General features: G+C 36.5%; 1 protein-coding gene across 3 annotated transcripts in view; it reads left to right on the top strand.

Annotated features, from left to right (window-relative positions):
- Nucleotides 1-26760, top strand: part of CASP8AP2 (caspase 8 associated protein 2) — a 61362-nt gene that overhangs the window by 19325 nt on the left and 15277 nt on the right. For 2 of the 3 annotated variants that reach the window (XM_057489416.1, XM_057489417.1), the window contains exons 2-6: nt 3675-3757; nt 10241-10309; nt 15735-15835; nt 16404-16478; nt 17331-17446. In XM_057489416.1, the coding sequence (XP_057345399.1) occupies nt 3703-3757; nt 10241-10309; nt 15735-15835; nt 16404-16478; nt 17331-17446 (416 nt within the window). In that variant the 5' untranslated portion in view covers nt 3675-3702. The remainder of the gene's footprint in view (nt 1-3674; nt 3758-10240; nt 10310-15734; nt 15836-16403; nt 16479-17330; nt 17447-26760) is intronic. The other variant, XM_057489418.1, reaches the window with a different exon arrangement.

Here is a 26760-nt window from a genome sequence, read left to right on the forward strand (position 1 = left end):
ATTAACCCATACTCCAGTGGGAAGCAACTTTATCAACTAGAGGACAGTGCTTATATTAATTGATTTTTGAATTAATGTTTTACCATCCTTACATTTTTGGGACAAATCTTACTTGTCTGTAGTATATATTTTTTGTTTTTTGTTTTTTGAATGTCTTGCTGGATGCAATTGGATAATTTTTTCTTTAAGGCTTTGTGGGTAAAATTGTAACATTTCCAGAATATCTCGCCTGGCTATAGTGCATTTGTATATCGTCCTGAGCGGAGAGAAGTTCATCTCCATATCAATGGGTAATTACTTGGGCAACCGAGGGTGTGTCTGAACTGAGAGGTTAGGGGGAGGGGGCTGGCTGGCTTGCTTGTTTCTTCCACAGCAGAGGAGAGAAACGTCCCAGACTGCAGTTTGTGAGCAATAAACGGATTTTAAACTTTATTTCTCCCTTTGACTGATTTTGGTTTTTAGAGGTATTTTGTCTCCCCAGACTTACAGGCTCTTTCTATGTTCATAAGATTGACCTCTGGTTCTTCTGTCTTGTAATTTTCTTTTTATTTATTTATTTATTTATTTTATTAAGGTATCGTTGATATACACTCCTATGAAGGTTTCAAAGGAAAAACAATGTGGTTATTACATTCACCCTCATTATCAAGTCCCTCCCATACCCCATTGCAGTCTGTGTCCATCAGTGTAGTAAGATGCCACAGAGTCCTATTTGTCTTCTCTGAGCTACACTGTTTGCCCCGTGACCCTGCACACACCATGTGCATCAATTATGATACCCAACAATCCCGTTCTCCCTCCTTCCCCCACTCCTTCCCTTTGGTAACCACCAGTCCCTTCCTGGAGTCTGTGAGTCTGCTACTATTTTGTTCCTTCAGTTTTGCTTCGTTGTTATACTCCACAAACGAGGGAAATCATTTGGTATTTGTCTTTCTCTGCCTGACTTACTTCACTGAGCATAATACCCTCTAGCTCCATCCATGTTGTTGCAAATGGTAGGATTTGTTTCTTATGGCTGAATAGTATTCCATTGTGTATATGTACCACATCTTCTTTATCCATTCATCTACTGAGGGACACTTAGGTTGCTTCCATATCTTGGCTATTGTAAATAGTGCTGTGATAAACATAGGGGTGCATATGTCTTTTTGAATCTGAGAACTTGTTTCCTTTGGGTAAATTCCTAGGAGTGGAATTCCTGGGTCAAATGGTATTTCCATTTTTAGTTTTTTGAGGAACCTCCATATTGCTTTCCACAGTGGTTGAAAGTTTACATTCCCACCAGCAGTGTAGGAGGGTTCCCCTTTCTCCACATCCTCACCTGTCTTGTAATTTTCTTATTTTGTCCTGTCTTTGCCTACTTTTGATGTCTACACTGTACTAAACCTGTAAACTGTCTGGGCTTAGTAGTTTATGAGTAGATTACTACTGTACCAAATAATCTAATCATCCTAAATATGTCCATATTTTCTAGTTTTCCTTCATTGAACTTCTGTTACTGTTTTGTTAATAACTTAGTCTCTGCTATATGTGAAATTGTAACTCCTTTTTTATTCCTAATGTTTGTGCTTTCTTTCTTTTTCTTGACTAGTTTTGCCAAGAATAAGCCTACTTAATTTAAATTTTTAAAGAGCTAGCATTTATTTCTGTTTATCTTTATAGCATTTCTTTTTACTCATTTCTGGTCTTTATGTGTTTTTTTCTTTAGGCTTAGTTTGTTCTTTCTTTAGCTTTTTGTTTAAACTACAATAAACATTTATTGGACCCTTTTCTAACTACTTGAATTGGATGATGACCTCATTAATATTTTTTCATCTTTTCCTATATATATATATATATATATATATATATATATATATTTAATGCTATAACTTTTCCTGTAAAAGTACTATTTTTATTGTGTCTTAGAAATTTTGTTCTTTGGTGTATTTGTTACTCATTTCTGTATGTTTCCCAGTTTACATTAATATTGTTTTTTGGCCTGTTTGTAAATTTCCAAAGGAACTGGGAAATTTGAAAGTACATTGTTAGCTTCGAATTTCACTGGTTTTGATAAAAGGACTATGATACTTATTGAAATTTGCTCTATTATAAAGTCAATTTTTATAAATGTGCCTGAAAGTAATTAAGTTCTCTTAATTGTTGCATTCAAGGATATAAAATCAGCAGATCAAACCTGTCAGTTTTATATTTAGCAATATATCTTTAAATTTCTTAACTGCTTGATCAGAGGAATGTGTATTAAAATCTCTTTACTGTTTACCTGTATCAAACAGGGCAGGACCAAATTAGAAGACAAAAACCACACAGTACATTGAGAAAAGAAAGCTCAGGCTAAAGAATTATTAACAAAAGTTTGGAGTAACTGAGAATTATATGTAAGAGTTAAAGATGCCTTTAAAGAACATAGGAATAGCAGGTACAGGGAGCAACCACTCCCTCTAGGGTTGACATAGGTCTTCCACAGAAGAGCTGGCTTCCCCATCATTGGAAAGAGCATGGCTGGGGCTACCTGAGTGGTGGAGAAGTTGCTAAGTGCCTTGCTGGTGACATTGTTTTGAGTATGGGAGAGGAGGTGCATTGGGAAGCTCCTGAATACTGTTGGCTGTCACGTGTGGTGGGATCCAAGAGTTGGAGAGGCTGCCTTCTCCAAGAAACCTACCCTCTCAATTCTAAATTGATCCTTCTGTGATAATGGAGGTGGATTGTAAAGATTTTTCCTTCGCCAGCAGGCACAGTGCTAAGCCTTGTCAGTAGAGAGTGCTGAGGGACACCGGAGAGAGGAAGGTTTCAGTGTGCTTGGCTAGCCTGGCTGCTGAAGAGTATGCTTTGTCCAGCATTCATTTCCTGCAACAGACATGGTTTCTCCAGCACTAGGTTCCTGCAAGGCACCATTTTTTCTTGTGTTGCTTCCAGCCTTGCCACTAGAAACAGCACTGCATTGAATATTCCTTTACCTACATTTTTTTTTTTGGTATCATTAATCTACAATTACATGAGGAACATTATGTTTACTAAGCTCCCCCCTTCACCAAGTCCCCCCCAAAAACCCCATTACAGTCAGTGTCCATCAGCGTTCCTTTACCTACATTTTTGTAACCATGTGCTTGTGTATCTGTAGAACAGATTACTAGGTATGAAATTGTTGGGTCAAAGAGTATTTACATTTAAAAACTTTATAGCTATTGCCAGATTGCTCCATAGAGCTTGTAGCAGTGTACACCTAACTGATGTATAAAAGTACCTCTTTTCCCACACCTTTATCAACCTAGTGTAGTATCAGATCCTTACTATCAGTCTGTCTTGCTCTCTTACTGGTGAAAACATCTATGTCTAGAGTTCCCAAGACCACCCCAGGTTTGATGATTTGCTAAGAAGATTTACAGAACTCACCATGTAACTATTTTAGTATGATAGTTGGCTTATTTTAGTATAAAAGTTAATGTGTTTGGTCTGTTTTACAAAATCAGCGTCATTTACTTTATGACATGGCTTAACCATATCAGCAAGTTTAAGCTTTTGGAAATGTTAGACATGTTTTTGAAATCACCATAAAGAGTGAACTTACCAGTATGTCCAAATTTGAAAGTTGATTTTTAACTTAAAGCTAGGTTTGTTTTCTGAATTGTGAGGTTGATTTTAACAGTGGAAAATCTTTGTATTTAATACTTTAGATGGCAACTATCAAAAGGAAATAGGATCATGGCAACAGATGATGATAATGGTGATGGAACAAGCTTATTTGATGTCTTTTCTGGTAAGAGCTCATTTTAATTGACTTTTTAAGTTTATCTAAGGCATACCTTGGAAATACTGTGCGTTTGGTTCTAGACCTCTTCAAAAAAGCAAATATTGCAGTAAAGTGAGTCAAATGATTTTTTTTGTTTCCCAGTGCATATAAAAGTTATGTTTACACTGTACCGTAGTCTATTAAGTGTGCGATAACATGTCTAAGAAAATAATATATGCCTTCTTTAAAAGTACTTTACTGCTAAAAATTAATAACCATCATGTGAACTTTAAGCAAGTTGTAATCTTTTTGCTGATGAGGGTCTTGCTTCAGTGTTAATGGCTGCTAACTGATAAGGATGGTGGTTGCTGAAGGCTGGGGTGGCTGTAGGAATTTCTTAAAATAAGACAGTAATGAAGTTTTGTCTCATCAGCTGACTCTTCTTTTCACTAATGAGTTCTCTGTAGCATGTGATGCTGTGTGGTAGCATCTTACCCACAGTAGAACTTTCTTCAAAACTGGAGCCAATCCTCTCAAACCCTGCCACTGTTTTATCACCTAAGTTTATTTAATATTCTAAAGCCTTTGTTGTCATTTCAACAATCTTCACATATCTTCACCAGGAATAGACTAGCTCAAGAAACCTCTCTCTGCTCTTGCCTGAGAAGTAACTCATCGGGTTCAAGTTCTGTCGTGGGGTTGCAGCAATTGAGTCTCCTCTTCAGTCTCCACTTCTCACTCTAGTTCTCTTGCTGTTTCCACCACACCTGCAGCTACTTCTCAAGGATGTCTGGAACCCTTCTAAGTCATCCATGAGGGTTGGAATCCATTTCTTCCAAACTCCTGTTGACCTCAGTGCCCAGTGAGCATTGGCTTCAATCACCAGCTGCACTGGCTTCTGACAAGGGAGTCAGCCTGTCCTTTGGAGCTTTGGAGCCAGGCATTGACTTCTCCTCTCTAGTTATGAAAGTCCTGGGTGGCACCTTCTTCCCATAGAGGGAAGGCTGTTTCATCTCCACTGAGAACCTGTTGTTACTATGTTGCACCCTCATGAAGTAACTTAGTGAGATCTTCTGGATAACTTGCTGCAGCTTCTCCATCAGCACCTGCTGCTTCACCTTGCACTTGATGTTATGGAGATGGATTCTTTCCTTAAACCTCATGATCCAACCTCCGCTAGCTTCCAACTTTTCTCCTGCAGCTTCCTTCACGGAACTGAAGAGAATTAGGACCTTGCTCTGGATCAGGCTTAAAGGAATATTGTGGCTGGTTTGATCTTCTGTCCAGACCACTAAAACTTTTCTCCATGTCAGCAATAAGGCTGTTTCCTGTTTTTATCATTTGTGTGTTCACTGGAGTAGCACTTTTAATTTCCTTCAAGAACTTCTCCTTTGCATCTACAACTTGGCTAACTTTGACACAAGAGGCCTAGCTTTCAGCCTATCTCAGCTTTCAACGTGCCTTCCTCACTAAGCTTAATAATTTCTGGCTTTTGATTTAAATCAAGAGATATGTAACTCTTCCTTTCCCTTGAACACTTAGAGGTCACTGTGGGGTTATCAACTGGCCTAATTTCAATATTGTTACATCCTGGAATTGGGAGGCCAGAAGAGAGGGTGAGAGATGGGAAAAAAGCTGGTTAGTGGAGCAATTAAAACATGCACAATGTATCAGTTAAGTTTGTCATCTCACATGGCTGGTGTTTGGTGCCTTAAAACAATTACAGTGCTCACATCAAAGATCACCATAGCGAATTTTTTTTTTGCCATGTCTTTTTTTTGTATCAAATGTACATCGCAGTGGTTCAACAGTCCCCCTCCCCATTCCCGCCACCCCCATCGACTCCCCTCCCTCTTAGTAACCACTAGTCATATTTCAGTGTCTGTGAGTCTAATGTTTTGTTCCTTCTGTTTTGCTTTGTTTTTATATTCCACAAATAAGTGAAATCATAAGGTGTTTGTCTTTCTCGGCATGACTTATTTCACTGAGCATAATACCCTCTAGATCCATCCATGTTGTTATAAATGTCAGGATTTGTTTTCTCCTTATGGCTGATTAATATTCCATTGTGTATATGTACCACCTCTTCTTTGTCTATTCATCTACTGATGGACACTTAGGTTGCTTCCATATCTTGGTTATTACCATAGCAAATTATAACTAATATTAAAATAATGAAAATTTGAAGTACTTCAGCAATGACCAAGATGTGACACAAAGACACAAAATGAGCAAATGCTGTCTGCTACAACCTTTAATTTGTAAAAATCGCAATATCTATGAACAGCAGTAAAGCAAAATGCAATAAAATGAGATGTGTCTGTATTTAATTACAAAATCATTTACTTATTCAGAACATTGTCATTATCAACTCTTTCTCCCCACACATAAATCAGTTAATACAATAAGTGCCTGGCAAATAGGAAGTGCTTAGTATGAATTTTCTTACCATTGTCTGCTTTCAAGCCTCTTAAATGTAATGAAATTAGCAACTTGGCTGTGTAAGTGGTGATAATTTTTATTGTCATATACAAAAGATAAGATATAGGTATTTGTTACTCTTGAAGTTATTTTTTCTAGTCAGTCCATTGGTGGTGCTTTATTGTTGTTTAGGGAAAAATTGACACCATGGTGGATGATTAGTTGGAAAGAGATAACTGAGACCTGGTAGTAAAATAAGTGCATAAAATAGATGTTTGATAATATGTGGAATGTGAACATCCAGATCCTGGCATGACGTTTTTCTTTTATCTTAATTATTATGCTGTGGCAACCTCATTTTTTCAGAATACAGATGAATATTTACTGACAATTATGGTAACTATGCTAAAAAGTAAAAAGGGAAGTTGTACATGTCTAGTACAATTCCATTTTTGCTGAAAATACAGTTTTTTTGAAAATTCATACTCATAGATATGGAAGATTCACATGAAATAACAGCCATCTTAACCACTCTGGGTACTTTTGTTTTTTTGTGTGTGTTAATTATTTTGTGCTTATGTAGTTTCAGTTTGTTATGCTGCCACATATTTCTCTTGTGATATTTTTTCTTTAAAAATTTCAAAACCAACAAAAATTGAAAGTATAATATAATGAACACCTTTATTTTTCACCTAGATTAACAAATGGTTAACTTTTATCTCATCTACACCTCTCACTATTTTGCAGTATGATACATTGTTAATCTCATTTTCTAGAAACAGTTGTTTTCATTTCTACAAATTACTCTCTCTGAGGTTCCTGTCCACATGCATGCATTTTTTGATAGTAACAGCCAGTGTATTTTTTTTAAATTAAAGTATCATTGATATAAAATCTTATGAAGGTTTCACATGAGCAACATTGTGGTTTCAACATTCACCCATATTATCAAGTCCTCACCCCCCCATTGTAGTCATTGTCTATCAGCATAGTAAGATGCTATAGCCATTACTTGTCTTCTCCGTGCTGTACTGCCTTCCTGATAACCTACCTATATTGTGACTGTGAATTATAGTGCCCCTTAATCCCCTTTTCCCGCTCCATTCACACTTCCCACCCACTCCCCTTTGGTAACCACAAGTCACCTCTCAGTGTGTATAAGTCTAATGATCTTCCGTTACTTCTGTTTTGCTTTGTTTTTATATTCTACAAATAAGTGAAATCACAGAGTATTTGTCTTTCTCCACCTGGCTTATTTCACTGACTATAATACCCTCTAGCTCCATCCATATTTTTGCAAATGGTAGGATTTCTTTTCTTTTTGGCTGAATAATATTCCATTGTGTATATATACACTACATCTTCTTTAGCCATTCATCTATTCATAGACACTTATGTTGCTTCCATATCTTTGCTATTGTAAATAGTGCTGTGATAAACATAGGGGTGCATATGTCTTTTTGAATCTGGGATCTTGTTTTCTTTGGGTAAATTCCAAGAAGTAGAATTCTGGGGTCAAATGGTATTTCTATTTTTAGTGTTTTGAGGAACCTCTATATTGCTTTCCACAATGGTTGAACTAATTTACATTCCACCAACAGGAAAGTAGGGGTCCCCTTTCTCCGCATCCTCACCAGCAGTTGTTGTTTCTTGTCTTTTCAATGTTGTCCATCCTAACTGGTGTGACGTGATATTTCATTGTGGTTTTGATTTGCAATACCCTGATGATTAGCCATGTGGAGCATCCTTTCATGTGCCTGTTGGTCATTTGTATTTCTTCTTTGGAGAAGTGTCTATTCAGGTCCTCCACCCATATTGGTTTATTTGTTCTCTGGATGTTGAGTTCTTTATATATTGTGGATTTTAACCCCTTATCAGATGAGTCATTTACGAATATATGTTCTGATGGTGTTCTTTACTGTGCAGAAGCTTTTTAGTTTGATGTAGTCCCACTTACTCATTTTTGCTTTTGTTTCCCATGCCCAAGGAGAAGTGTTCAGGAAAAAGTTGCTCATGTTTATATTCAAGAGATTTTTGCCTGTTATTTTCTAAGAGTTTTATGGTTTCATGACTTAGATTCAGGTCTGGTTTCTTCTGTATTTACCTCTTGTTAATATTTTATACCAGTGGGTTTATCATTTTCTATGTATCATTGTGTACACACATACACACACACACCAATTTTTTTCTGATGCTTATCAGGGTAAATCGAATACATTATTATCCTTTACCTCCAAATACTTAAGTGTGTATTTCATAAGAAAAATTTGTTTTTTTACATAACAACAGCATAGTTATTAGTTTCAGTAAATTTAACTTAAATACTTTTATTTAATCTACCATTTTTATTCCAATTTTTCAGTTAACCCAATAGTGTTATTTATTACTGTGAATGTGTTTACAGCCCTCATTTTAATATTTAGTTTTACTTTGTGTCATCATGATTTTCTGATCATTTTTGTCTTTCGGATCTTGTTGCCTTCTTTCAAATATTATTTGAATATATGGATTCCATTCTACTGTATATATAAGCTTTTTGGGCTGTATTTCTGTAGTATTTTTTAGTGGTGTTCATGGGATTGCAGTATATATCTTTCACATTTTTCATCTATTTAATAATATTGTATCTTTCCACTAAGATGTAGGATCTTGTATAAATGCTGCATTTAACTTCTATCCATCCACTTATGTTAAAGATGTCATAAATCCCATGATACAATGCTGTAATTTTTATTTTAAACTGTCCTGATATTTAAAGAAATTAAGAGGAATTAAAAGAAGTTAAAGGGAAGAATCAGACTTTTATGCTTACTCAGGTACTTACCATTTCTAGTCCTTTTAATGATCTTCTAATGTCATTTTCCTCTCCGTTATCTCTTTTCTTCTGGGATTTCAGATGTATGTATGTGAGAACTTTTGATCTTATACTATAGGTTACTAAGAATTTTCTTTTTAAAAATATTTTTCTCTCTTCAGATTGGGTGATATTTATTGATGTATCTTCAAGGCCACTGGCTCTTCTGTCAAGCACATTTAGTGAAATTTTTTTACATTAGATATTGTCATTTACAATTTTAGGATTTTCATTTGGCTCTTTTAATTGTTTCTATTTCTTTGCCTAGATTTCCCATTTAGTAATTGTGGATTGCATTCTGGACATTGTAAATGTTATGTTACAGAGACATTGGATTTTATTATGTTCCTCTGAAAGGTGGTGGTGTTTTTAATTTTAGCAGGTATTTAACTTGGCTGAAAAACTTCTGCCTTCCCAATGATGGATAGCAGCTGAAATCTTTTCAGATTTTTTAGCTTTAGGGGAACTTTTTGGGGTTCTAACTTTTACTTGTATAGTTTTTGGAGTCACTCAGATTTGGGCACAATTTGGCGAATCCCCTCTGTGGTTCTCTCAATTTCTTCACTTATATTCTAGTTGCTATTATTACCCCCAAAGTTTTTTCTCTGGTTCTTCAAGCTATTAAGACTGGAGGTTTTTGTATGAGTTTTCACTGCCTGTCATGGCTCCAGCTAGGAGCCTATCCTTCAACAAAAGATTATAATAAAGGGGGATAGGGAACTCACTCAGTGTCATTTTATTCTTTCAGATGTTGTCTCCCTTCCAGTTTTTGCCTGCTGTCGATTGCTCTAATTTTTCAGTTATCTTTTTAAAAAGAATGAGGCATAATTTATGTAGAACATTATATTAGTTTCAAGGTTTGTAATGTAATGATTTGAAATTGGTATGTGTTGCAAAGTGATCACCAGAATAAGATTAGTGGTAGAGCATTTGATTGCAGCTGGCTTTTAGTATTTTGTTCAGAGTTTATAGTTGTTATCTGGAGGAGGATTGGTCTGATAGAAGCTACTCTGCTATTACTGGAATTGGAAACTTCTCCCTTTTAAGTGTAAATATGAAGTAACAGAGTCATAAGTCTGTGTGCTAAGATCTTCCTGTTTATAAGGTTGTGTAATAATTTATTAAACAGTTCTGTCTTTTGATGGAAGACTAATCTCTGATCCTTCAGAGTAGGAATGGAAAAACTTCACTAAGTGCATAACATCAGTTTTAACCAGTCTTTGATTTTCTTGCAGCTTCTCCTCTTAAAAATAATGATGAAGGTTCTTTGGACATATATGCTGGGTTGGACAGTGCTGTTTCTGGTATGTAAATTCTACAAGAAAATTGTTTGATTTTGTTTGGTCAGTTTATTGGAAGTGTTTACTTTTTTGTTACCGATTCTTGGAGTAACTCATAGATCCTGGACAATCTGCCTATTCTTTGAAATAAGTATACTGGGGTAATTATTTTCTTGCCCAAAGATTGATCAGTAAAACAAATTAGCACTCAGGTTTGTTGTTCGTCTAGGTCTCAGATTTAATCGGACCTTCAGCAAAAATATTTTGTACAATTGAAATGCAATTGGTAGTAGTTTCTGTACATGCATAACTACATATACTAAGTTATAATTTATATGATATTAGAATTTTTGAAAAGAGTAGTTATGTATCAGTATGTATCAGTAAGACTGTGATATGCAGAGTCTGCTGACCTATCCAGATTAGAAACCTTGTCCATAATCAGATCTCTCAAAGCCTTGAAAAATAGGATCCACACACCTACCTGTCTTTTAGGTAAAGTGGTTCTCCAACACTGTGAAATCGGTATAGATTTGGATGAAATGCAGGAGGTGGAGAAATATATAGCCCTACACAAAATCAAAAAGCTTAACACATACTTTTTTTTCTAGCTTTATTGAGATATGACAGACAGCATTGTATAAGTTTAAGGTGTACAATGTGTTTATTTGATATACTTACATATTGCAAAATGATTGCTGCCTTAGTAAGCTAGCACTTGCATTATACATAAATTCCATCTCCTCTTTGTTCTGAGAACATTTAAGATGTACTCTCTTACCAACTTTCAATTATATAATAATGATATTTTGAACTATCATCACTGCTGTACATGAGATTCTCAGAACTTACTTATCCTTTAATAGCTGGAAGTTTATACTCTGATCAGCATGTCTTCTTTTCCTACACTCCCAGCCCCTCATAACCACCATTCTAGTCTCTATGCATTTGGCCTTTCTAGATTCTACATATAAGTGGTACAGTATCTGTCCTCTGTTTGACTTATTTCCCTTAGTGTAATACCCTCAAGGTCCATCCATGTTGTCACAAATGACACATTGCTTGTCTTTCTCACAGTTAACTAATGATCCATTGTATTTACACATCTTCTTTATCCAACCCTCTGTTGAAGGACACATAGGTTGTTTCTATATCTTGGCTATTGTGAATAATACTTTGGTGAACATTGGAAGTGCAGATACCTCTACAAGATCCTGTTTTCATTCTTTGGATATATACCCAAAAGTGGGATTGCTGGATCATAATGTAGTTCTATTTTTAATTTTTTGAGGAACCTCTGTTTTCCATAGTAGTTGCACCAGTTTACATTCCCACCACAGTGGAAACGTTTCCGTCTTCTCCGCATCCATGCCAATACTTCTTAGCTCTTGTCTTTTTGATGATAGCCATTCTAACAGGTGTGAGGTGATAGCTCATTGTGGGTTTGAGTCCCATTTTCCTGATGATTAGTGATGTTGAGCACATTTTCATGAACCAGTCATGTTGGTCATTTGCATGTCTTCCTTGGAAATAGTCTATTCAGTTCTTATGCCCATTTTTTTTAGTCTTTTTTTGTTGTTGTTACTGAGTTGTGTGGATTCTTTACTTTAGATATTACCACTTTATTAGGTAATATAATTTCCAAATATTCTCTCCCAGTCTGAAGGCTGATTTTACATATTGTTTATGATTTCCTTTGCTGTGCAGAAGCTTGTTAATCTGATGTAGTCCAGCTTGTTTATTTTTGCTTTTGTTGCCTTTGCTTTGTCAAATCCAGAAAATCATTATCAATATTGATGTCCAAGAGCCTACCTGAAGCTTTTTTCCTAGGAATTTTATAGTTTCAGGTCTTACATTCAAATCTTTAATCCATTATGAGATGATTTTTTTTGTGTGTGATGTAGATAGGAGTCCAGTTTAATTCTTTTTTTTTAATCAGATGTACAGCACAGTGGTTTAACAGCCCTGCTCCCCTTCTCCCTTGCCCATTCCACTCCCCCTTGGTAACCACAAATCACTTCTCAGTGTGTATGAGTCTAATGCTCTTTTGTTCCTTCTCTTTTGCTTTGTTTTTATATTCTACAAATAGGTGAAATCATACGGTATTTGTCTTTCTCCATCTGGCTTGTTTCACTGAGCATAATACCCTCTAGGTCCATCCATGTTGTTACAAATGGCAGGATTTGTTTTCTTTTAATGGTTGAATAATATTCCATTGTGTATATGTACATCTTCTTTAGCCATTCATCTATTGATAGACATTTATGTTGCTTCCATGTCTTGGCAATGACAAACAGTGTGGCACTAAACCCAGGAGTACATATATCTTGAATCAGGGATTTTGTTTTCTTTGAGTAAATTCCTAGGAGTGGAATTACTGGGTCAAATGGTATTTCTATGTTTAGTTTTTTGAGGAACCTCCATACTGCTTTTCACAGTGGTTACACCAATTTGCAGTCCCACCAACAGTGTAAGAAGGTTCATCTTGCTCTGCATCCTCACCAGCATTTGTTGTTTCTTGCATTTTGGATGTTGGCCGTCCTAACTGGTGTGAGGTGATATCTCATTGTGGTTTTGATTTGCATTTCCTTGATGATTAGCAATATGGAGCATCTTTTCATTTTCCTGTTGTCCATTTGTATTTCTTCTTTGGAGAAGTGTCTGTTCACATCTTCCACCCATATTTTGATCAGTTTATTTGTTTTCTGGGTTTTAGAGATGTTTGAATTCTTTATGTATTTTATGTGCTAATCCCTTGTCAGCTGAGTCATTTATGAATATATTCTACCATACTGTAGGATACCTTTTTGTTCTTCTTATGGTGTCCTTTGCTGTGCAGAAGCTTTTTAGTTAGGTATAGTCCCACTTATTCATTTTTGGCTTTGTTTCTCTTGCCTGAGGAGATGTGCCCAGAAAAAATTGCTCATGCTTCTATTCAGGAGATTTTTGCCTATGTTTTCCTCTAAGAGTTTATGGTTTCATGACTTACATTCAGGTCTGTGACCCATTTTGAGTTTACTTTTGTGTGTGGAGTTAGACAATAATCCAGTTTCATTCTCTTCCATGTAGCTGTCCAGTTTTGCCAACACCAGTTGTTGAGGAGACTGTCTTTTCCCCATTGTATATTCATGGCTTCTTTATCATATATGAACTGTCCTTATATGCGTGGGTTTATATCTGGGCTTTCTATTCTATTCCATTGATCTGTGGGTTGGTTTTTTTTTTTGCCAGTATCAAATTGTTTTGATTACTGTGGCTTTCTAGTAGAGCTTGAAGTCAGTGTAATCTCCCCAGCTTTGTTATTCTCTCAGGATTGCTTTGGCTCTTCATTGTCTTTTGTGATTCCATATAAATTTAGAACTGTTTGTTCTAGTTCATTGAAGAATGCTCTTGGCAGTTTGATAAGGATTGCACTGAATCCCTAAATTGCTTTAGTCAGGATGGCCATTTTGACAATATTAATTCTTCCTACTCTTGAGCATGAGGTAGATTTCCATTTTTTGGTGTCTTCTTTAATTTCTTTCATGAGTGTTTTGTAGTTTTCAGGGTTTAGGTTTTTTACCTCTCTCATTAGGTTTATTCCTAGGTATTTTATTCTTTTTGATATAATTGTAAATGCAGTTGTTTTCCTGATTTCTGTTTCTGCTAATTCATTGTTAATATATAGGAATGCAACAGATTTCTGTGTGTTAATTTTGTATTCTGCAATTTTGCTGAATTCAGTTATTAGTTCTAGTAGTTTTTTGTTGGAGTCCTTAGGGTTTTCTATGTATAATATCATATCATCTGCAAACAGTGAGAGTTTAACTTCTTCCTTACCAATTTTGATGCCTTTCATCTCTGTTTTGTCTAATTGCTGTGGATAGGACCTCCAGTAGTCTGTTGAATAAAAGTGGTGAGAGTGGGCATCCTTATCGTGTCTTCTATCTTAGAGGAAAAGCTTCCAGCTTTTTGCTGTTAAGTATCAAGTTGGCTGTGGGTTTGTTATATATGGCCTTTATTATGTTGAGGTACTTGTGCTCTATACCCATTTTGTTGAGAGTTTTTATCATGAATGGGTGTTGAATTTTTTCAAATACTTTTTCAGCATCTATTGAGATGATCATGTGGTTTTATCCTTTATGTTAATGTGATGTGTGATGTTGATGGATTTATGAATATTGTACTGCCCTTGCATCCCTGGACTAAATCCCCCTTGGCCACAATGGATGATCTTTTTGATGTATTTTTGGATTAGGTTGCTTTATATTTTGTTGAGGACTTTTGCATCTATTTTCATCAGGGATATTGGTTTATAATGTTCTCTTTTTGTGGTGTCTTTGCCTGGTTTTGGTATTAGAATAGCCTTATAGAATGATTTTGGAAGTATTCCCTCTTCTACTTTTTGGAATGCTTTAATAAGGATGGCTATTAGCTCTTCTTTAAATGGTTGGTAGAATTTGGCTGTAAAGCTGTCTGGACCTGGTGTTTTATGTTTGGAGGAGTTTTTAATTACCAGTTTGATTTCATTTCTGGTAAGTTGTTCAGATATTCTGTTTCTTCCTGGGTCAGTCTTGGAAGATTGTATTTTTCTATAAAGTTGTTTATTACCTCTAAGTTGTCCAATTTATTGGCATATGATTTTTCATAGTATTCTCTAATAATTCTTTGTATTTCTGTTGTATCCTTTGTAATTATTCCTTCTTCTTTTATGATTCTGTTCATTGTTCATGTGTGTACACTCTCTTTTTTCCTGATAAGTCTGACTATGGGTTATCTGTTTATTTTCCTCAAAGAACCAGCTCCTGGTTTCATTGTTTTTTTTCTATTATTTTGTTCTTCTCTTTTTTCAGTTTCAATATTTGGCATGGTTGACCAGTTTTCCCAGCACCAATTATTTTATTATTTTTATTGAAGTATCATTGATATGCTATCTTACATTATTGTTAAGTATACAACATAGTGGTCTCTCGGTTACCCATATTATTAAATTATCACTCCCACTAGTGCAGTTACTATCTGTTAACATAAAAAGATGTTACAGAATCATTGACTATATTCTCCATGCTGTATTAGTATCCCAGAGGCTAACTTATATTATGATTGAGAATTTTTGCCCAGCACCATTTACTGAAGAGACTATTCTTTCCCCATTATATATTTTTTGGCTCCTTTGTCATTGATTGGCCATATATGTGTGGGTTTATTTCTTGGCTCTCTCTTATATTCCATTGATCTATGTATCTGGTTTTGTTTTATTACTGTAGTTTTGTGTTACAGTTTGAAATCAGAAAGTGCAATGCTTCCAGCTTTGCTCTTTCTCAAGATTGCTTTCACTCTTTGTAATTTTGTGGTTCCATATAAATTTTTTCTATTACTGTGAAAAGTGACATTGGAATTTTAATACTGATTTCATTGAATCTGGAAGTACATATTTTAATTGAAAAGCTTGCTTGGTTTTTTGTTTTAGACAATTCTTCAAAATCCTGTGTGCCATCCAGAAATTGTTTGGATTTATATGAAGAAATCTTGACTGAAGAAGGAACAGCAAAGGAGGCAACATATAATGATGTATGTACAGGTTGTCAGAATTATTACAGACAGTTTTTTTTTTTTTTGTAGCTCCTGAAGTGCAAGCACCAGCTTACGATGGAAGAAACATTCTGTATTTAGAAAGTAGCTCTTAGACTAAAAGAACACTTAAGATAGTTCCTGCCTGCAGATCTCTTTCATAAGACAAATGTTGTCTGAGTACTTGTCTACATTTAGTTGTAATTTTGCTTGATTAAATATAAGTGTCTGAATATACGACCTCAAAGGCAATCAGTGTTACATAACAATTTATCTTTTCATGATATCACCTAAGTAATAAAATGTTCCGAGACTTAATTCTGATGAATTTATTCCGACCTTATTTGAATTTTAAGGCTTGAAGATTGAGTATGAAACTAAAGAATACGTTATTGGTAGGGCCAACTTTTAAAAGCCAGTAATCTTATTAAATACATGCAAGTAAAAATAGATGTCCTCTATCTTTCTTAGTAGGTTGATTTTCAAAATTTTTAATATTTTGTAATACCATTTGAGATAAAAAAATAATTTAGAATGATGCTTAAATTATTCCTTCTATGCCTTACAGTTGCAAGTAGAATATGGAAAATGTCAGCTGCAAATGAAAGAGCTAATGAAAAAGTTTAAGGACATTCAGACACAGGTAGGATTGAATATTTTATGTTTGCCTTATTAACTTTTAAAATCAAAATTAATAAGATTTTTAGTTAGAAATTAAAATGCTGAAGTTTTTATAAGGAAACTTTTTTAGTATTAAAATGAAATAGCAGATCTGGCAAAATATGCACATTCTTTCCTGTGCAAAGAAGTTAGTTTAGGAAAACAACTTGATTTGTTAAATGAGATTGACATGAAAGATCGGTTAGACGAGCTACTAGTTAAATTATTGAATATTCATAGATTTGATATCAGGTGGCTTCAAAGAGAGTGGTTTGAAGAGTAAAGATTTAGAATGGCTGTTGTGGGAAAATGGTGATGCCCTCACAGGTTTTGCCAGTGACCTTTTGTGATCATGCTGCAAGAACCAGGAATGTCATGTCTTGTTCTGGTTTTTGTGTTTTGGTAAAGTTGTTTCTGTTCCTTTTCCCTGTCCCCCAAAGAACCAGGCAATTTTAAATTCATTCAACTGAGAATTAATAGGTTGTTGCCAGTTAAAGCTAAGTTCTTAATGTAATGATTGTTTTATCATTTTTATTTTCAATTTTCAGGATAATGACCCAGGCAGAAGTTTTTTCTTACTATTTATTTATTGCTTTTCATTTTGAACGCTATTTTAAGTGCTTTCACTTTAAATGGTGCCAGTTATCTTCTCTGAGTCTCATCTTCTCCATCTTTAATGAGCATCACTACTCATTGGACTTTTTTGGTAATTACATAAGATAAAATATGTGATGCCTGGCATGTGGATGGCACTTGATAATCATTAGCTGTTGCAGGTAGTAGTTTAATGACCCTGTAGAGATGTGCTTTATTGAATATATTCTATGATGTTTAGAATTTCAGCTTAAAAAATGAAAATCAATCTCTGAAGAAGAATATTTCAGCACTTATCAAAACTGCCAGAGTGGAAATAAACCGCAAGGATGAAGAAATAAATAATCTTCATCAAAGGTATAATTGAAGGATGTGATTCTGTTTGCAAATTATGGGGTGTTGATATTTGGATATCTTTAACTTTAGAAAAGTATGAAAATCATGTATTTTATTAAAAATTTAAGGTTATACTCTGACTAATATTCTAATGATAATCATAATGATATACGCATGATTATTGCATGCATATATGTGTATCATTATGCTTATATACCATTATTGGTATGTATTGCCAGATACCTGTCTGCATATATTCAGGTTTCTAATACACTGGAATCTTGCTGTGGTACTTTGCTCTTCAGAAGATGATGGTATATATGTCATGGGTTTTTATAGGCCCATTAAAAAATTTTTTTTTCTTTAAATTTCTATTGAAGTATTGTTGGTAGATAATCTTATATTGGTTTCAGATATATAACAAAGTGGTTCAGCAGTTACCCATATTATTAAATCCTTACCCCCAGTAGTGATTACTATCTGTCAGCATAGAAAGATGTTAACAGAATCATTGACTGTAGTCTCCATCCTGTGCTACAATCCCCATGACCAACTTATATTATGGTTGAGAATTTTTGTGCCCCTTTATCACCCCCCCCCATGATAACTGCTACTCACTTCTCAATGTCTATGACTTTACTGCTGTTTTGTTCATCATGTTTTGCTTTGTTTTTGTATCCCATAAATAAATTGAATCATATGATATTTTTCTTTGCCTGGCTTATTTCATTGGGCATAATAAACTGAAGATCATCCATGTTGTGACAGGATTTCTTTTTTTTTAATGGCTAAATTATATTCCATTGTGAATATGTACCGTATCATTTTGTTTCTACATTTTTTTAAATACGGTACCATCGACACACAATCTTACAAAGATTTCCCATGAGCAACATTGTGGTTACAACATTCACCATATTACCAAGTCTCCACCCCCAATGCCCCACTGCAGTCACTGTCCATCAGCATAGAAAGATGCTATATAGTCACTACTTGTCTTCTCTGTGTGCTAAACGACCTTCCCCATGACCCCCTACATTATGTATGCTAATCATGATGTGCCTTAATCCCCTTCTCCCTCCCTCCCTGCCTGCTTCCCTGAGGTAACCGCTAGTCCTATCTTGGAGACTGTGAGTCTGCTGTTGTTTTGTTTTTCAATTTTGCTTTCTTGTTCTATGTCACAAATGAGGGAAATCATTTGGTACTTATCTTTCTCTGCCTGGCTTACTTGACTGAGCATAATACCCTCTAGCTCCATCCATGTTGTTGCAAATGGTGGTATTTGTTTCTTTCTTATGGCTGAATAGTATTCCATTGTGTATATGTACCACATCTTTATCCATTCACCTATTGATGGACACTTTGGTTGCTTCCATATCTTGGCTGTTGTAAATAGTGCTACAGTAAACATGGGGGTGCATATGTCTTTTTGAATCTGAGAACTTGTATTCCGTGGGTAAATTCCTAGGAGTGGAATTCCTGGGTCAAATGGTATTTCTATTTTGGGTTGTTTGAGGAACCTCCATATTGCTTTCCACAATGGTTGAACTAGCTTACATTCCCACCAGCAGTGTAGGAGGGTTCCCCTTTCTCCTCATCCTCACCAGCATTTGTTATTCTTAGTCTTTTGGATGTTGGCCGTCCTAACTGGTGTGAGGTGATCTCATTGTGGGTTTTTTTTGCATTTCTCTGATAATTAGTGATATGGAGCATCTTTTCGTGTGCCTTTGTCCATCTAAATTTCTTCTCTGGAGAATTGTCTGTTCATATCCTCTGCCCATTTTTTAATTGGGTTATTTGGTTTTTGGTTGTTGAGGTGTGTGAGTTCTTTATATATTTTGGGTGTTAACCCCTTGTTGGATTTGTCATTTACAAATATATTCTCCCATACTGTAGGATGCCTTTTTGTTCTGTTGATGGTGTCCTTTGCTGTACAGAAGATTTTTAGTTCGATGTAGTCCCATGTGTTCGTTTTTGCTTTTGTTTCCCTCACTCAAGGAGATGTGTTCAGGAAAAAGTTGCTTATGTTTATATTCAAGAGATTTTTGCCTATGTTTTCTTTAAGAGTTTTATGGTTTCATGACTTACATTCAGGTCTTTAATCTATTTTGAGTTTACTTTTGTGTATGGACTTAGACAATAATCCAGTTTCATTCTATTGCACGTAGCTATTCAGTTTTGCCAACACCAGTTGTTGAAGAGGCTGTCATTTCCCTATTGTATATTCATGGCTCCTTTATCGTGTATTAATTGACCATACATGCTTGGATTTATATCTGGGCTCTCTGTTCTATTCCATTCATCTATGGGTCTGTTCTTGTGCCAGTACCAAATTGTCTTGATTATGGTGGCTTTGTAGTAGAGCTTGAAGTTGGGGAGAGTAGTCCTCTCAGCTTTATTCTTCCTTCTCTCAATTGCTTTGGCTCTTCAGGGTCTTTTGTGATTCCATATGAAATTTAGAACTATTTGCTCTAGTTTGTTGAATAATGCTGTTGGTATTTTGATAGGAATTGCATTGAATCTGTAGATTACTTTAGGCCGTTTGGCCATTATGACAATATTAATTCTTCCTATCCATGAGCACAGGATGTATTTCCATTTATTGGTATCTTCTTTAATTTCTCTTATGAATGTCCTATAGTTTTCAGGGTATAGGTCTTTCACTTCCTTGGTTAGGTTTATTCCTAGGTATTTTATTCTTTTTGAGGCAATTGTGAGTGGAATTGTTTTCCTGATTTCTCTTTTTGCTAGTTCATTACTATTATATAGGAATGCAACAGATTTCAGTGTATTAATTTTGTATCCTGCAACTTTGCTGAATTCTGCTATTAGTTCTAGTACTTTGGGGATGAGCTCTTTAGGGTTTTCATGTACAATATCATGTCATCTGCAGACAGTGACAGTTTAGCTTCTTTCTTACCAATCTGGGTGCCTTTTATTTCTTTGTGTTGTCTGATTGCAGTGGCTAGGACCTCCAGTACTATGTTGAATAAAAGTGGGGACAGTGGACATCCTTGTCTTGTTCCCTATCTTAGAGAAAAAGCTTTCAGCTTCTTGCTGTTAAGTGGTATGTTGACTGTGGGTTTGTTATATATGGCCTTTATTATGTTGAGGTACTTGCCCTCTATGTCCATTTTATTGAGAGTTTTTATCATGAATGGATGTTGAATTTCATTGAATGCTTTTTCAGCATCTATTAAGATGATCATGTGATTTTTGTCCTTTTTGTTGATGTGGTATATGATGTTGATGGATTTTTTAATATTGTACCATCCTTGCATCCCTGGTTAAATCCCAGTTGATGATAATAGATGATCTTTTTGGTATATTTTTGAATTCTGTTTACTAATACTTTGTTGAGTATTTTTGCATTTATGTTCATCAGGGATATTGGTCTGTTATTTTCTTTTTTTGTGTTGTCTTTGCCTGGTTTTGTTATTAGACTGATGCTGGCCTCATAGAATGAGTTTCGAAGTATTCCATCCTCTTCTACTTTTTGGATGGGTTTTAGGTCTTCTCTAAATGTTTGATAAAATTCAGCAGTGAAGCCATTTGGTCCTGGTGTTTTGTTCTTAGGTAGATATTTTTGTTACCAATTCAAATTCGTTGCTGGTAATTGGTCTGCTCAGATTTTCTGTTTCTTCCTGGGTCAGCCTTGGAAGGTTCTATTTTTCCAGGAAGTTGTCCATTTCTTTTAGGTTATCCAGTTGTTAGCATAAAATTTTTCTTCGTATTCTCTAATAATTCTTTGTATTTTTGTGGTTTCCTTTCTCAATTTTGATTCTGTTTATGTGTGTAGACTTTTTCCTTGATAAGTCTGGCTAGGGGATTATCTGTTTTGTTTATTTTTCTCAAAGAGCCACCTCCTGCTTTCATTTTTTTTTCTATTGTCTTATTCTTCTCAATTTTATTTATTTATGCTCTAATCTTTATTATATCCGTGCTTCTACTGACTCTGGGTCTCATTTGTTCTTCTTTTTCTAGTTTCATTAATTGTGAGTTTAGATGGTTTCTGTGGGATTATTCTTTCCCAAGGTAAGCCTTTATTGTAGTATACTTCTCTCTTAGCGCCTCCTTTCCTGCGTCCCACAGATTTTGCAGTATTGAGTTACTGTTTTCATTTGTCTGTATATATTGCTTGATCTCTGTTTTTATTTGGTCATTGATACATTGATTATTTAGGAGCATGTTATTAAACCTTCATGTGTTTGTGAGCTTTTTTGTTTTCTTTGTATAATTTATTCTATTTTCATACCTTTGTGGTCTTAGAAGCTGGTTGGTACAATTTTAATCCTAAATTTACTGAGGCACTTTTTGTAGTCTAGTATGTAATCTATTCTCAAAAATGTTCCATGTGTACTTGAGAAGAATGTGTATCCTGTTGCTTTTGGGTGGAATGTTCTGTAGATGTCTGTTAGATTCATGTGTTCTAATGTGTTGTTCAGTGCCTCTTACTCCTTACTAATTGTCTATCTGGTTAATCTGTCATTTGGATTGAGTGGTGTGTTGAAGTCTCCTAAAATGAATGCATTGCATTCTATTTCCCCCTTTAATTCTGTAAGCATTTGTTTTACATATGTAGGTGTTCCTATGTTGGGTTCCATAGATATTTATAATGGTTATATCCTCTTATGGAGTGACCCCTTTATCATTATGTAATGTCCCTCTTTTTCTCTTGTTACTTTCTTTGTTTTGAAGTCTGTTTTGTCTGATGCAAGTGCTGCAATTCCTGCTTTTTTCTCCCTATTAGTTGCTTGAAGTATCTTTTTCTATCCCTTCACTTTTAGTCTGTGTATGTCTTTGTGTTTGAAGTGAGTCTCTTGTAGGCAGTATATAGACAGGTATTGTTTTTTTATCTACTCTGTTACTCTTTGTCTTTTGATTGGTACATTTCGACCATTTACATTTAGGCTGATTATCAACAGGTATGTACTTATTGCCATTGCAGGCTTTAGATTCATGGTTACCAAAGGTTCAAAGGTAGCTTCTTTACTATCTCAGTCTGACTTAACTCACTTAGTAAAGCTATTTCAAACACAATGTAAAGGTTCTTTTTTTTCCTTCCTCCCTTATTTTTCTTCTTCCTCTGTTCTTTATGTAGTAAGTGTGATCGTCTATACCCTTTGTGTATCTCTTGATTGACTTTTGTGGTAGTTGATGTAATTTTACATTTGCTTGGCAATTAATTGGTCTACTTCCTTTACTTTGCTTTTATTTTCTGTGGTCTCAGCTATTTAGCCTTACGTGCACTTCAGTCTATAGCAGTCCCTCCAAATTACACTATAGAGACAGTTTGTGGGAGGTAAATTTCTCAACTTTTGCTTATCTGTGAATTGTTTTACCCCTCCTTCAAATTTAAATGATAATCTTGCAGGGTAGAGTATTCTTGGTTCAAGGCCCTTCTGCTTCATGGCATTAACTACATCCTGCCACTCCCTTCTGTCCTGTAAGGTCTCTGCTGAGAAGTCTGATGTTTGCCAGATGGGCTTTCCTTTATATGTCTTCTGTTTCTCTCTCTGGCTCCTTTTAATACTCCGTTCTTATCCTTGATCTTTGCAATTTTAACCATTATATGTCTTGGTGTTGTCTTCCTAGCATCCCTTGTGTTGGGAGATCTGTGCACCTCCATGGCCTAAGAGCCTATCTCCTTCCCCAGATTGGGATAGTTTTCAGCAATTATGTCCTCAAAGACATTTTCTTCCCCTTTTTCTCTTCTTCTGGTACCCCTGTAATGCGAGTAATATTCCATTTGGATTGATCACACAGTTATCTTAACATTCTTTTCATTCCTAGAAATCCTTTTCTCTCTCTGTGCCTCAGCTTCTTTGTATTCCTGTTCTCTAATTTCTGTTTCATTTACCGTCTCCTCTACTTTATCTAATCTGCTTTTGAATTCCTCCATTGTATGTTTCATTTCAGATACTGTAGTTTTCAAAGTTTCTCTGTGTCTTGAATTCCTCCCTGAGGACTTGAATATTTTTCTGTAGTACTGTGAGCATGTTTATGATTTTTATTTTGAAATCTTTTTGATGAAGATTCGTGAGTTCAGTTTCACTTGGCCTTCTTTCTGGTGTTTGTGGGATTTTGGTTTGTACCAGGTTGTTTTGACGTTTCCTGTTTGTAGTAATAACTTGGTGTAGGTGGTGCCCTCTCGTGCTCAGAAGCTCTACTCTCACTTCTGCTCAGCCCCTGGACCGATGGCCGGAGTCATAGGCGAGTGTCCCTGCTGCCTTCCAGGAGTAGCGGGCTCTTTCCTGTTTCCCGGTCGTAGTGCCTGCCTCCACTGTCAGGTTCGGTGAGCTGCATGTGCAGGGAGTAGCCTCTGTGCTGCACCCCTGTAGCTGCCATGCTGCCATAGAGGGCTTCCCCTCTGGCTCTCCTGGAGTGATAGCAGGGGTCATAGGCAAGCTGCGCTGGTGCCTGCAGGAGGGAAGTGTTCTTTCCTGCTTCCCGGCTGCAGTGCCTGCTTACACTGCCAGGGCCAGTTAGTCCAGTGTGTAGGGAGGAGTCTTTATGCTATGTCCTTGTAGCTGCTGTAGGCAGGGTCACCCTCTGGCTGTCCTGGTACAATGGTAGAAGCAGCAGGTTTGCAAGTAGTTTCCAGACGGGAGGAAGGAGCGGCACACTGTGTCATCACAGGGGGGGCCTCTGTGGTGTGTGGGCAGTCAGGAGGATGGAGAGCTAGAAGTCCTGAAAGTTCCCAACCTGTTGGGCTGAGTGCGCCAGGACACTTTTGCCCACCTGTCCTTTTTCCTGAGCAGCCAGCTCTGTGAACTCCTTGCTTCTTTTGGCAGCCCTCTTGCTGTTGGGAAATGTCTCAGAGTGCCCACTTTTCTTTTGTCCAGGAGCAGCAGGTGGCTGGACTTTCAGTCTCTCCATGTATTCCGCCTGTTTTAGCTGTCCCACCCCACTAATGTCCAGAGCACCGTGTAAGGTAGGTTTGTTCTCCCAGAGCAGATCTCCCGGGCTGGGTATTAAGCAGGCCTAGATCTCCACCACTACCCTACTCCTGTTTTCTTCCTGCTGGTGAGCTGTGGTGGGGAAGGGCTTGGGTCCCACCAGATTGTGGCTAGGGTACTTTACCCTCATCCATGAGGTCTTCTGCTCTATTCCCCAGTACGCAGTCTGTCACAGCCTTTTCTGTTACTCTTTCAGGATGAGTTGTATTTGCTGTATTAAATGTGGTTTTGGGAGGAGGTTTCTGTCTCACCTCTCATGCTGCCATCTGTTTCCTGTTCCTTTCTTATACTCTTGTTTTTGGTGGTTTTCTTTAATTTGTGGTTGAATTTCTCTTTCTTAATTTCTTATGTATTTATGATAGGCTTTAGAGTTGTAGTTATAAGGTTCATGTATAGCTTCCTGACTGTATACCAGTATATAGTAAACTGATGATTGCTCTATTTGAAAGATAATCCAAAAGTACATTTTTTTCTTTTTCTTCCTCCTGCATAGTTTATATATTAGATGTCATAATCTGATCTTTTTTGTTTATATCTTGAGTGATTTTTGTATATAGTTTTTTGTAGTACTTTTGTTTAGTTTTAATTTTGTACTTGATTGGTAAGTAATTGGTTTACTACCTTTACTGTGGGTTTATTTTCAATAGTGTAAACTATTTTGCCTTAGGAACATTTCCAGCTACAGTGGGCCCTTTAACATATCCTGTAATACTGGCTTAGGTATTTGAAATCCTTTTTAGCCTTCATTTATCTGAAATTTATTTAGTCCCTCCTTCAGATTTCAATAATAATCTTGTGGGGTAGAAGATTCTTCACTGAAGGTCCATCTGTTTTAAGTATATTAATATTTCATTACACTTCCTTTTCGCCTGGAAAGTTTGTGTTGAAAAGTCTGCTGATAGCCTGATGGGGTTTCCCTTATAAGTAATCTTTTTTTCTCTGGCTGCTCTCAATATCTTCTCTTTGTACATAATTTTTGTCATTTTTAATAATTATATGTTTTGGTGTTTTCTTCCTGGGGTTCCTTTTGTTAGGGATTCTCTGTACTTTCGTGTCTATTTTCTCCCTATGTTGGGGAAGTTTTCAATGATTATTTCCTGAAATAGACTTTCTATATTTTTGTCTCGCTTTTCTTCTTCTTGTTCCCCTATTATGCAAATACTATTTTATTTGTATTGGTCACACAGCTTTCTTTCATTCTTAGAGATCCTTCTTTCATTCTTTCATCTTAGAGATCCTTTTTTCCTCTGTTCCCTCAACATCGTTGTGTTCCTCTTCTGTAGTTTCCATCTCACTGTGTCTCCTCTCCTTCCAGCAATCTATTATTCATTCCCTTAATTGTACTTTTCATTTCATTTCCCATATTCTTCAGCTCTGAGTGCCTCTCTTTCAGCTCCTGTATCTGTTGAAGTCCTCTCTTGAGATCTTCAATACTCTTCTGCAGATCAGTGTGCATATTTATGACTGTTACTTTGAAATCTTTATTAAGAAGATTGGTAATTTGTTTCATTTAACTGTCTTTTCTGATGTTTTATCGTATACTTTTATTTGGAACAAATTCCTCTGCTTCCTCATTTTGTCAGGGTTTCTGTGTTTCTTCCTTTGTATTAGATGGATCTGCTGTGCCTCTTGGTTTAGAATAATGACTTTATGAAGAAAGCATTCTGTTGTGTCCAGAAGCTCAGGACTCTGCTTCCAGTGACTGGTTCTCCTTTGTGGTGGAACCCCAGTTGCTATTGGTGGGCAGTGGGTGGGGTAGCCTTTCCATCCGCGGGCAGTGGTTTCAGTCTGCTGTAGCTGACAGTTTTCCTCAGTTGGCACTTTGTGATCAGCGCAGTGGCTTCTTCTGGGATTATGGCAGGTTTGGCTGCCCTCTACCTGCCATGCAGCGATGGTAGGGATGCCCTGCAGCAAGGGTGGTACAGTTTCTTGCCTCTGGGGCAGGGTATGGTGTGACAGTCATGTGACAGTGTGTTTTGGCAGCAAGTCTCAGACGCACCCCCTTGTGGGGTGTCACACAGCTCTGGGCTCGACTGCCCACAGGGAGCAAGGAGCTGTCAGAGCTGGCTTCTGCGCACACCTCCCCACTTGAGCTGAGACAGGGCTAATAAAGTTGGGAGAGCCTCCCGCTGCCTGCCAGGCAGGAAAGTCTGACGCTGCTTGGTTGCGTGGGCTTTCATTTGGGGGTGCACTGGGCAGGGCCTTGGGGCTAAGCTGCCATTGAGGGTGATGGAGCATCTGGCGCTCTCGAGAGTGCCCAAAGTGTTGGGCCAAGGGAGGGCTGGAGAGGTATGTCCACCTCCACTTTCTCCTGTGGAGAGAACTTCATCCTACCCTTGTCCCTCTGGCACCCCTCCCACTGCTGGCAAGTCTTTT

The sequence above is a fragment of the Manis pentadactyla genome, chromosome 12 (assembly GCF_030020395.1).
Source record: "Manis pentadactyla isolate mManPen7 chromosome 12, mManPen7.hap1, whole genome shotgun sequence".
Taxonomy (NCBI): domain Eukaryota; kingdom Metazoa; phylum Chordata; class Mammalia; order Pholidota; family Manidae; genus Manis; species Manis pentadactyla.